General features: G+C 28.8%; 1 protein-coding gene across 2 annotated transcripts in view; it reads right to left on the reverse strand.

The window, feature by feature from the left end:
* The window catches only part of tmem117 (transmembrane protein 117), a 106,154-nt gene extending 94,663 nt beyond the window's left edge, over positions 1 to 11,491 (reverse strand). The window contains exons 1-2 of one of the 2 annotated variants that reach the window (XM_051099459.1): positions 11,010 to 11,491; positions 3,557 to 3,865 (exon numbers count right to left, since the gene is read on the reverse strand). In XM_051099459.1, coding sequence (XP_050955416.1) covers positions 3,557 to 3,865; positions 11,010 to 11,121 — 421 coding nt within the window. In that variant the 5' untranslated portion in view covers positions 11,122 to 11,491. The remainder of the gene's footprint in view (positions 1 to 3,556; positions 3,866 to 11,009) is intronic. The other variant, XM_051099460.1, reaches the window with a different exon arrangement.
* Between the last annotated feature and the right edge of the window lie 3,036 nt (positions 11,492 to 14,527).

Here is a 14,527-nt window from a genome sequence, read left to right on the forward strand (position 1 = left end):
GCATTCAAATCAATAACGATAACTATAAAGATAACTATATTAGCATTCAAACCCACAACAATTATAAAGATAACTACATTAGCATTCAAACCAATAACGATACCTATAAAGTAAACTGCATTAGCATTCACATTAAGAATGATAACTATAAACATAACTATTTCAGCATTCAAACCAATAACGATAACTATAACAATAACTATATTAGCGTTCAGATCAATAACGATAACTATAACGATAACTATATTAACGTTCAAATCAATAACGATAACTATAACAATAACTATATTAGCGTTCAGATCAATAACGATAACTATAACAATAACTATATTAACGTTCAAATCAATAATAACTATAACGATAACTATATTAGCGTTCAAATCAATAACGATAACTATAAATTATAACTATATTAACGTTCAAATCAATAACGATAACTATAACGACAACTATATTAGCGTTCAAATCAATAACGATAACTATAACGATAACTATATTAACGTTCAAATCAACAATAACTATAAAGATAACTATATTAGCATTTAAATCAATAACGATAACTATAACGATAACTATATTAACGTTCAAATCAGCAATGATAATTATAACGATAACTATATTAGCATTCAAATCAATAACGATAACTATAACAATAACTATATTAACGTTCAAATCAATAACAATAACTATAACAATAACTATATTAGCGTTCAGATCAATAACGATAACTATAACAATAACTATATTAACGTTCAAATCAATAACGATAACTATAACGATAACTATATTAGCGTTCAAATCAATAACGATAACTATAACGACAACTATATTAGCGTTCAAATCAATAACGATAACTATAACGATAACTATATTAACGTTCAAATCAACAATAACTATAAAGATAACTATATTAGCATTTAAATCAATAACGATAACTATAACGATAACTATATTAACGTTCAAATCAACAATAACTATAAAGATAACTATATTAGCATTTAAATCAATAACGATAACTATAACGATAACTATATTAACGTTCAAATCAGCAATGATAACTATAACGATAACTATATTAACGTTCAAATCAATAACGATAACTATAACTATATTAACCTTCAAATCAACAATGATAACTATAACAATAACTATATTAACGTTCAAATCAATAACGATAACTATAACGATAACTATATTAGCGTTCAGATCAATAACGATAACTATAACAATAACTATATTAGCGTTCAGATCAATAACGATAACTATAACAATAACTATATTAACGTTCAAATCAATAACGATAACTATAACGATAACTATATTAGCGTTCAGATCAATAACGATAACTATAACGATAACTATATTAACGTTCAAATCAATAACGATAACTATAACAATAACTATATTAGCGTTCAGATCAATAACGATAACTATAACAATAACTATATTAACGTTCAAATCAATAACGATAACTATAACGATAACTATATTAGCGTTCAAATCAATAACGATAACTATAAATTATAACTATATTAACGTTCAAATCAATAACGATAACTATAACGACAACTATATTAGCGTTCAAATCAATAACGATAACTATAACGATAACTATATTAACGTTCAAATCAACAATAACTATAAAGATAACTATATTAGCATTTAAATCAATAACGATAACTATAACGATAACTATATTAACGTTCAAATCAGCAATGATAACTATAACGATAACTATATTAGCATTCAAATCAATAACGATAACTATAACAATAACTATATTAACGTTCAAATCAATAACAATAACTATAACAATAACTATATTAGCGTTCAGATCAATAACGATAACTAACAATAACTATATTAACGTTCAAATCAATAACGATAACTATAACGATAACTATATTAGCGTTCAAATCAATAACGATAACTATAACGACAACTATATTAGCGTTCAAATCAATAACGATAACTATAACGATAACTATATTAACGTTCAAATCAACAATAACTATAAAGATAACTATATTAGCATTTAAATCAATAACGATAACTATAACGATAACTATATTAACGTTCAAATCAGCAATGATAACTATAACGATAACTATATTAACGTTCAAATCAATAACGATAACTATAACTATATTAACCTTCAAATCAACAATGATAACTATAACGATAACTATATTAGCATTCAAATCAATAACGATAACTATAAAGAAAATTATATTAGTGTTCACATTAAGAACGATAACTATAAAGATAACTATTTCAGCATTTAAACCAACAACGATAACTATGAAGATGACTATATTAGCATTCAAACCAATAACCATAACAATAAAGTGAACTGTATTAGCGTCACATTAAGAACGATAACTATAAAGATAACTATTTTAGCATTCAAACTAGTGACAATAACTATAAAGATAACTATATTAACGTTCAAACCAACAACGATAACTATGAAGAAAATTATATTAGTGTTCGCATTAAGATCGATAACTATAAAGTTAACTAAATTACCGTTCAAACTAATAACCATAACAATTAAGTAAACTGTATTAGCGTTCACATTAAGAACGATAACTATAAACATAACTATTTTAGCATTTAAACCAATAACGATAACTATAACTTTTTAAATCAATAACAATAACTATAACGATAACTATATTAGTGTTCACACCAACAACGACTGCATTAACAATAACTATAAAGACAATTATAGTAGCGTTACCACCATTAACTGTAACGATAGTTACAAAGATAACGGTAACAATAACTATATTAGTATTCATACTAATGGACGATATTTTAATCGTGCGCGGCAGTTTCGTCATCTGTAGCTTTAAAAATGCTCAAGTTCTTGAAAGCTTGATGGATTCTAATTTGGCTTTCAATGTGTTTCATAAGCTGGGAAAAATATAGCTCTGAAAGTGATTCAAACCATTTTGTACCTCTATGTCGTTATGAGTGTAATTGCAGTGTGGACTTTACTATTCTCATAGAATTAGAACGATTATTAAAGCAGAATCTATAGTTTTGTTTGTTTTGTTTTTGAGTCAGTTTTGAGAAAGATCCTGCAATTTCTGAGCACAGCACACATCAGTAACCACCCCGCATGTGTCTGAGACTACAGCTTAATTCATTATAAAGCAGCATGTGCTTCTCTCCTGCCACATCAAATGAAAGTTTGATGTCTTGTGTTTCTTCAGCTGTGCTCTTATGTAATGATCACATGTGCCACTCAAATCAAACTCCAGAAGCGCAGCTTCGTCTGACGCACCTGCAGTATTTATGACAGTGGGTCGATGACACGCAACACATCTGCAAACACCCGTGAGGAATCAAAACTCTACATGCTCCTCTTGTGTTTTTCTCATATACCGATTCTTTTCTCCAAAATATATCTGATGCCTTAATATATAGACTGGGGTCAGTAAGTTTTTAAAGTCTCTTCTGCTCACCAAGGCTGCATTCGAATGATCAAAAATGCAGTAAAAAGAATGAGAAGAATACATTAATAATTGAAATTAAATCCCAGACGTACCGAACAAGCGTCGATGGAACAGGAACTTTCCGGCGATGAGGCCCGTGATTATGGCGATGAGCCACATCAGGACTTTAAGGACGTTCCATCCTCCTCCAGGATATTTATTCACCACGAACGAGAAGCAGTTTCCCACCACGATCATGTGAGCTTCCGTCTGGCTGTGCGACACCGGGTCCTCTGCGAAGATCAGGAAGTTGAAGAAGGTGACCAGGTAGGCCACGACCAGACGAGACCACGGGTGCTGAAAGTAATAGCGGAAGCGGGCGTTGATCTCCATCCGTCTGAGGACGCCCAGACACCGTCCACCTGAAAAACACCACGTGTAGGGGTGGGCGATATGGCAAAAATATCATATCACAATTTTTTTTTTTTTTTTTTTTTCAGAAATGTTGGCGGAGCTGTACAGCCAAACTAATTTCCCTTTTTTTAAAAACAAAGCCTTTCAAGGTAACAAAAATGAATGGCAGATATTTAGGCCAAAGTAAGCAAAGATAAAAATCATTATTTTATCTTTGTTATTTAAAAATAAGAACAAAGATATACATTACAAAAAAACATAATACAAATAAAACAAACACTGCTTTATTTTTCAGGTACAGTAGGTGTATTTAGCAGTATTCAAGATATTGAATTAACTAATATACACTGACCAAAATTATAAATGCAACACTGTTGTTATGGCCCCCATTTTTCATGAGCTGAACTCAAAGATCTAAGACTTTTTCTATGTACACAAAAGGCCTATTTCTCTCAAATATTGTTCACAAATCTGTCTAAATCTGTGTTAGTGAGCCGAGATAATCCATCCACCTCACAGGTGTGCCATATCAAGATGCTGATTAGTTAGGGTGATTATTGCACAGGTGTGCCTTAGGCTGACCACACTAAAAGGCCACTCTAAAAAGTTCTCACTAACACAGATTTAGACAGATTTGTGAACAATTTTGGAGGCTTTTTGTGTGCATTTTCAGTCAAGAGCAGTGAGTGATTTTTCTCTTTGTGTTTTGTTGTTTTAATAACTTTTAACAGAATATTTCACCCAAAAATTAGAGTTGCCACTATTTCTCATTTATTTTAAAACAACTTTTAAAAATGTAATATTTTGAACTGCATTGCTTAAAGGGGTCATCTGATGCCCATTTTCCACAAGTTGATATGTTTCTTCAGGGTCTTAATGAAAAGACTATAATATACTTTGGTTAAAAATACTCAATGGTTTTATAAAACAACACCCTTTTTACCTTGTCAAAATGAGCTCTGCCAAAATCATCTCATTCTGGTCAAGGTTGCTTTAAATGCAAATGAGCTCTGCTCACCCCGCCCCTCTCTTCTCTCTGTGGAGTGACGAGCCTGTTTACTTTAGCCACATTTAGCCGCGTTTATCCACGTTTAGCCGCTAAACTTCCTAACTACCACATTATAAGGAAAGGCAATCCCAAAGATTCATAAAAAAAACGCTTATACTCACTTCTGCTGTAAGTGAAGCTGGATCACGAATGATTTGCGCAAACATAGACGGATATATGTAGATCGGGAGGCGCATTCCCTTCACAAATAAACGTAATCTACTGCATCTTCAGCGGCTCAGATGTCGGGAGTAAATGACGACCACTATGTTCATTATTACATCCAGCAACACAACACCTCAATCGCTCAATCTGAGATATTCTTGTCTAACTTACATCCCTGCTCCGACATCGAAATAAAGAGGGCGGACTGTTACAGCTGGTCTGAGGTGAGAGCTCATGTCAATCAACTATTGTGGGCGTGGCCTCTGTCGGTGTGACGCAACAACGACAGGCATCTGAGAACGGCTCGATTTGAAAAAGGGGATATTATTTTTACAGATTAATTAAAAACACTGCATGGATTTTTATCATTATAGGGTAGATTTATATATACACTGACAACACACATTAATGTTCAAACAACATGAAAAAGTGAACTAAGCATCTGATGACCCCTTTAAAGTAAATGTGCATAAAATAGCCCGCTTTCCTGTTTTTCTACATATTTTTATTACAGTGTATTTTTAGAACCATAAACATTTTTTGGACGGTGTTGTGAAACATGACCCGGACATGATCTACAGTACATGTAATTGAAACCAGGACTTAATGTCTGAGTGTTTATATCTGGACTAGATCCGGTAAAGACGGGCATGTCACACAAATACACTAATGTTCACACCAACGGCCCAAAATATCTGACATGAGCATGTGTGATGACGCAAGCATTCTGGAATAACCCGCTGCTCAGAAACCATGTGCTGCTGGACCCATTTAACCCGAGCATGTGTGTGTGTGTAAGAGAGAGAGACCGTGTTTTGACCAAATGTCCCCATATACAAAGGGAAACTTAATATTTTATTATACTTTATTTAACAATATTTATAATGTACTGTTTATACATACATACATTCATATTATATATATATATACACACACATATACATGCACACAAATGCTTAACATTTTATACCTAACAGTACTTAACAACTTAATATTTTATGTTTTATTTAACAATATTTAACAATATTCTTTTACAATAGCTGTTTATTTAGTTTGATTAAATACAAATATTGTATTTATAATATACTTTTTTATTTATACACACACACACACACACACACATATATATATATATATATAGGAACAGTAAAGACAAAATTGCTGTGGAGTCAAGAAATCTAAGTAAATATGGTTACAAGATGATTATGAGACAAAACTACAGAATGTCACATTTTATTATTGGGTGTTCAATCATCGGCAGCCAACAACAACCTGATCAGCTGAGAAAAACAACAGGAGTTGATGACAGGCAAATCATAAAAGCTGTGAATACGAACCCTAAAATACATATCTGTAAAATCACCAACAACCTCCAGGAAGCTCTGACAATCTACTGTCCACAGGAGACTTTGACAGAATTACTGAAGCTACACAGCAAGATCCAAACCTCTGATCAGCACCAAAAATAGAAAGGCAAGATTAGAATTTGCAAAAGCCAGAAGAGTTTTGGAACCAAGTTTTATGGACAGATTAACCTTTATCTAAGTGATAGGAAATCAAAAGTGTGGAGAAAAAAGGGAACTGCAAAGGATCCTGAGCACACAACTACTTCTGTAAATCTGCATGGTTTCGGTGGTGTCGAGGCGTGGGCATGCATGGCTGTCTCTGAAACAGATGATGACTTAATCTTAATGTATGATGGCAGCAGCAGAATGAATTTGGAAGGTCTTAGAATAGCCAAATCAATCTCCAGATTTAAATCTGACTGAACATAAATTTCACCAGCAGAAGAGGACACTAAAAGCAGAAACTCCCCAAAACAAGCAACAGTTGGAATTGGCTGCATGAAAGGCTGGGAAAAGCATTTCAAAGGATGAGACCAAGAGTCTGCTGATGTCTATGGGTCACAGACACACAAGGGATCTGCAACAAAATAACAGCTATTAGTCTTTCACATCTGCCTTAAGTTCAACTGTCCCAATACTTATGCTCACATCAAATAGTGGGGTGAACTCTGAAAGTGCTGTCCTTTTTATTTGGTAAAACATGTATGTGTTGAAACAGCTAATAATAAAATGTGACATTCTGTAGTTTGGTCTCATATTCATCTTTTAATCATATTTGCAAATGTCTTGACTCCACAGCAAACAAAGCAATATATATATACACACATATATACACACACACACGTATGTATATATATATATATATTTTATGTACATACATATATACATACATATTTATATATACATATATATATATATATATGTTTGTGTGTGTGTGTGTGTGTATGTATATATATATATATATATATACACACACATATATACATATATATACACATATACATACATATACATATATATATATATATATATAAAAATAACTATTAAATTATTTATTCATAATATACTTTTTATTCATACATACACAAATATATATACACACACAAACACACACATATATATATATAATTTAATATTTTATCATATTTTATTTAACAATATTTTATTATTTTATAATAGCAATTTATTTAGTTTAAATATTTAAAAATAATTTATTCATAATATACTTTTTATTTATACATACACTAGGGATGCAACAATACGGTTCAATACGTACCTTGGTTTTTAACCGCGGTTTTCGGTTCGGTTCGGATATCTTGCCACTTCAGTGTGGGGTTTTTGCAACAAATTAACAAAATACTCACGCAAACCTCTGTACACTGACAAAAATCGTGGTTTAGTATATGTCTGCTTAATTTTTGTGTTGAGGGACATATTATTTTATATTAAATTTTTACGCAAAGTAGCAGCGCTGATTTTTATGCCAAAGAAGTAGCGTGATTACATTCCGTCCCAGCTTCTCTAATATCAAAGAACGTATATTGTGGCTGCGTCCGAAAGCTCTACAATGCTGCCTTCGGAGGCAGCATTCCAAGGCAGGAAGGCATCAAGGCACGTCCGACTTCTAATTCTGCTTCACTTCCTGTCTCTGGAGGTACGTTCTTCTGATCGAATTTTGAAGGCAGCATAGATGTATCCTTCGCTGCCTTCGATTTCCCACAATCCTGTGCGTGTGCATCATATAGGCTATATAAATAAAGATATTCTGGTGAAATTAAACTTGTTACTTTATATAATAGATGACATCTTGACCATGAGATACTTTATGAATCGTAATAGTGTAAAATGCATAATAAATAATATTGTTTGTAATAATAGTATTTAATAAAATGTTGAAAAGGTTCAAATGAGTAGTGAATAAGAATAATATTTACAATATACTACCAATAATAACGAAACAGCCACTAATAACAATGACCTGTTCTGCAATATTACTTGCATCAGTGTTTTTATTTTTTTAAGCAAAAAGTAGCTGCCAGTCGTCTTCTCCGACGCACAGACCTTCGGTGGGTAATGACATTGAGATCTTTATGTATTATTAAAGCATTTATATATAGCTGTATAAGATCGTTTTTCTACAAAATCTACAACTTAACCGTTAGGTAACCTAGCAACGGCGTCACGTTCTGCTGCCTCTGAAGTCTGTCCGAAACTGTTTCTGGAGTTGCCTTCGCAGCCTTCGAAGTCACTGCCTGATAAGGCAGCGAGGCAGCAAGTCAGCTGACTAGGCTTTCGGACGCAGCCGTTGTATATTGGTATTCTATACTCTTTGCTAATATGGATAAAAGCATAGAAGGACCTTAATTCATCTCACGCATCTCATGCGTGTTGTGTCAGGAAATCGTGAAAACTGAGTGTCATTGTTTAGAATAAAAGCAGCCAAACACACTGCAGTAACAGCGGCGAAAGAAAGGAAAGACAGGATTCTCACATTAGTTTTAATTGCGTTGCGTTGGGACCGGAAGTGGGGATACACTGCTTCGCTTACCGGATATAGGAAGTGAGATAAGGGTCCATTGCTGTAACTGATTAAAAACAACATATAACGTTAAACGTTTTGAATGATGAAATGTAAGGACAATAAACACTCGTCTGCAATAATATATGGTTTATCTGTGTTCTTCAGGCCATCTTGTGCATTTTTATAAGCCATTGCTAATCGACATAGAATATGAGCATAGAATTTATCGTCTGCCTCATTCTGTGATAAGAATCCTCATCAGATCACATAAGGAAGTTATTTCAAACACTCGACTGTTGTTGTGAATTAAAAACAAGTTATAATGTTTAAAAACTTTAGTTTTTATAACTCTTGTTGGACAACAGGTTTAGAAAGGCTTGTCATTTCATGTCATTAGAATGGAAGATGCTCTGCATGTGTTGCTTTTTCAAATATAAGCGGGGAAGCGTTTCCTCATTTCATACAGCAAATTCCGAGAGAAATAAAACAAGAAAGTTAAAACCGAAAAAACCGCAATTCACAAGCGCGTATTGAACCGTGGAGGTCGTACCGTATATTGAGTATTGTGACATCCCTAATATACACACACAAATACAATTTAATAGTTTATTATATCTTATTTAACACACATTTTTTTATTATATCTGTATAGTTTAATTTATTACTTAAACTATATATATATATATATATATATATATAAAAAATTAACATAAAAGAAACAAATTTAGTTTCAGCTGTAAAGCAGCTCTACAGAAAACAGTAGAGCCAATATTCAGATCAATGCAGTTCGTTATAATAATTAATAATAATAATAATAATAATAATAATAATAATAATAATAGTAATAATAATAATAAATGAATAAATAAATACAAATTTAGACTTAATTAAAAAGTACATGTATAAACATGAAAAAATAATATAAAATATAAAAATAAGTATTTTATTTTATTTTATTTTATTTTAATATTTTTTAATGAAAATAAACATTGTTAATTATCACTATAGTATTATCCTATTTGGACATAATTATTAATATTAATGAATAAATAACAATAAGGGTTATTGGTAATAGTATTAATAGGCCTAAATAAAAATAAATAGATAAATACATACGTAAAACATAAAATAAATATTTTTATTAATATTTTATTTTATGAAAATAAAAATCGATCTCTTTAACACAATATAGAATTCACCTATTCACACAAAATTATTAATATTATTGGTTTTAATTATTAATAAATGAAAATAAACAATAGTATCAGTAATAGTAGTAATAATAATAGGTCTAAATAAAACAAAAATTGTAATAGTATATATAATAATAATATACATAAAAATAAATAAATAAATAAATAAATGAATATATATATATATATATATATATATATATTCATTTATTTATTTATTTTTTTAATTAACTTTACATAAAACTTTAAATAAAATTAAATTCAACAAACGGAAAAATATGAAAAAATCTATAGTAGTATATTAATGATACCAAACTCCAAACTAACGCTGTTACATATTTGTGTATACATCATTATTTTACAAATATAAATGTTTATTATAAATATTTATTTTATTGAATTTTTTAGGTAAAGCTTACCTTGATGTTTTTAGAAGTTTTATCCAGTAGCCTTACATTTCTTATTTTAGCCTGGAGCTTGTGAAGACCGTTATTCAGATTCAGAGAATTTATAAACAGCCTACATAAATAGAAAACCCACATGATATAAATATATATATTTATCTGTCTGTCTATCTGTGTGTGTGTGTGTTTACATTCATGGCTTCCAGTGCAAGACTGAAACTCTTCCTTTAAATAAATCACATTCAAACTCAGCAACAAATAAACACCTGAAATCACTGCATGACGCATTCATAAAACACATGCGATAAATGGATCAATAAGCGAGTGAGCGGATGTTTGCGGATGATCGGAAATCACAAACTCTCGCGTCTGTTTAAACGCCTGGATCAGCAGCACGTGCGTCCGGATCAAAGCGCGCTATTCCAGCATGTTCCACGCGCGTCACACACGCACACAGACACACACACATACATACGGATAACAGATGTGAAGCGTCTTACGCAGACAGTCGTGGAGAGATTCGGAGCCCATGGCAGCATCAGCGTTTGCTTTCCTCCATCAATGATGATCCGCCCCGCGCCGCTCATTCAACGCGTCTGATTTCACGCGTGCGCGCGCCGCGTTCCGTTCCACAAGAGGAACCAAAACCAAAACACACACAGCACAACAGAGACAGACATGTATCCCCCTCTCTCGCTTTCTCTTTCTCTCTCTCTCTTGCTGTATCTCTACTCTATCATCTCCTTTCCTCTCTCTCTCTCTCTGCAAATCAAATAAGGTCTGACAAACCTGAAGTCTGCGAAATTTCAGTTCACCCAATAGGATCTTAGAGGACTTTTGGATTGATATAAAAAAGTTTTATTTATTTATGATTTATTTTTATGTTTTATTTATTATTTATTTTATTTAGACCTATTATTACTACTACTAATATCGTCATTTATTTATTTATTTATGTTATGTTATGTAATGGTAATGTTTGTAGTGTAAATCTATTTTTTTATTACTATTGTTTATTTTCATTTATTAATAATTAAAATAATAGCAATAATTTTGCCAGAATAGGATAATACTATATTGTGTTAATGAGAACGATTTTTATTTTCATAAAAAAAAATAATAAAAAATATATATATAACCTAAAGTCTCCAAAATTTCAGTTCACCCAATAGGACCTTAGAGGACTTTTGTTTGGATTGATAAAAAAAAAGTTTTATTTATTTATGATTTATTTTTATGTTTTATTTATTATTTATTTTATTTAGACCTATTATTACTACTACTAGAATAATCATTTATTTATTTATTTATTTATTTATGTAATGGTAATGTTTGTAGTGTAAATCTATTTTTTTATTACTATTGTTTATTTTCATTTATTAATAATTAAAATAATAGTAATAATTTTGCCAGAATAGGATAATACTATATTGTGTTAATGAGAACGATTTTTATTTTCATAAAAAAAAATAATAAAATATATATATATAACCTAAAGTCTCCAAAATTTCAGTTCACCCAATAGGACCTTAGAGGACTTTTGTTTGGATTGATAAAAAAAAAGTTTTATTTATTTATGATTTATTTTTATGTTTTATTTATTATTTATTTTATTTAGACCTATTATTACTACTACTAATATCGTCATTTATTTATTTATTTATGTTATGTTATGTAATGGTAATGTTTGTAGTGTAAATCTATTTTTTTATTACTATTGTTTATTTTCATTTATTAATAATTAAAATAATAGCAATAATTTTGCCAGAATAGGATAATACTATATTGTGTTAATGAGAACGATTTTTATTTTCATTAAAAAAAATAATAAAAAATATATATATAACCTAAAGTCTCCAAAATTTCAGTTCACCCAATAGGACCTTAGAGGACTTTTGTTTGGATTGATAAAAAAAAAGTTTTATTTATTTATGATTTATTTTTATGTTTTATTTATTATTTATTTTATTTAGACCTATTATTACTACTACTAGAATAATCATCATTTATTTATTTATTTATGTAATAGTTATGTTTGTAGTGTAAATCTATTTTTTTATTACTATTGTTTATTTTCATTTATTAATAATTAAAATAATAGTAATAATTGCGTCAGAATAGGATAATAATATATTGTGTTAATGAGAACGATTTTTATTTTCATAAATATATATATATATAACATAAAGTCTCCAAAATGTCCGTTCACCCAATAGGACCTTAGAGGACTTTTGTTTGGATTGATAAAAAAAAGTTTTATTTATTTATGATTTATTTTTATGTTTTATTTATTATTTATTTTATTTAGACCTATTATTACTACTAATATTGTCATTTATTTATTTATTTATTTATTTATTATTTATTTATGTTATGTTATGTTATGTTATGTTATGTTATGTTATGTTATGTTATGTTATGTTATGTTATGTTATGTTATGTTATGTTATGTTATGTTATGTTATGTTACGTTATGTTATGTTATGTTATGGTAATGCTTGTAGTGTAAATCTATTTTTTTTATTACTATTGTTTTTTTTCGTTTATTAATAATTAAAATAATAGTAATAACTGCATCAGAATAGGATAATACTATATTGTGTTAATGAGAACGATTTTTATTTTCATAAATAAAATAAATAAATATATATAAATTCTCCAAAATTTCTGTTTACCCAATAGGATCTTAGAGAAATTTTTTGGTTTGATATATGTTTGAAAAAGTGTATTTATTTTATTTATTTATAATTTATTTTCATGTTTTTTAGGCTTTTTACTACTACTACTAAGTTTGATATTTATTTAAATGTTTATTACTCTTGTTTGTTTTCATTTATTAATAATTAAAATCAATAATATTAATAATTGTGTCTGAATAGAATAATACTATATGGTGTTAGTGAGAGTAATTTTTATTTTAATCTTAAAAGACTTTTTGTTGGATTTATTGGATTTATATATATTTATATATATATATATATATATATATATATAGATATAGATATAGATATAAATTTATTTTTATTCATTTTTACATTTATTTTTGAATTTATTTTTCTGTATGATTATATATATATATATATATATATATATATTTTTATTTAGACCTATTATTATTACTACTATTACTGATAACTGTTATTGTTATTTATTTATTTGTTTATGTATTTTATGTAATGGTAATGCTTGTTGTAGTGTAAATCTATTTTTTATTACTATTGTTTATTTTCATTTATTAATAATTAAAACCAATAATATTAATAATTGTGTGTGAATAGGTGAATTCTATATTGTGTTAAAGAGATCAATTTTTATTTTCATAAAATAAAATATTAATAAAAATATTTATTTTTATGTTTTATGTATTTATTTATTTATTTAGGCCTATTAACACTATTACCAATAACTATTATTATTATTTATTCATTAATATTAATAACTGTGTCCAAATAGGATAATACTATAGTGATAATTAACAATGTTTATTTTCATTAAAAAATATTAAAATAAAATAAAATAATTATTTAGTCTACAAAGAAATCAAAGTTTCTTTCTTTTGATTTTAAATATGACCTGGACATGGTCTAAGGTGTTATTTTAGTACAACTTATATACTATTATAGATTTGTATATTTTATATTATTTTTTCATGTTTATACATATACTTTTTAATTAAGTTTAAATTTGTATGTATTTATTATTATTAATTATTATAACGAACTGCATTGATCTGAATATTGGCTCTACTGTTTTCTATAGAGCTGCTTTACAGCTGAAACTAAATGTGTTTCATAACTGATTAATTTTTGCAACATTACCACTTTATTTTACTGTAGGCTTATGTTAATGTTCAACCTGGGAAATTCTTATTAAAAATAATAATAATAATAAATATTTAAAGATTTTTATAAAGAGAGAATATGCATTGCAATTGAAGACAGCGAATATGAAAAAAATTTTAAAAAATGTAATACAGATAGAGAATGAAGATTT

The sequence above is a fragment of the Labeo rohita genome, chromosome 25 (genome assembly GCF_022985175.1).
Source record: "Labeo rohita strain BAU-BD-2019 chromosome 25, IGBB_LRoh.1.0, whole genome shotgun sequence".
NCBI classification, from domain to species: Eukaryota; Metazoa; Chordata; class Actinopteri; order Cypriniformes; family Cyprinidae; genus Labeo; species Labeo rohita.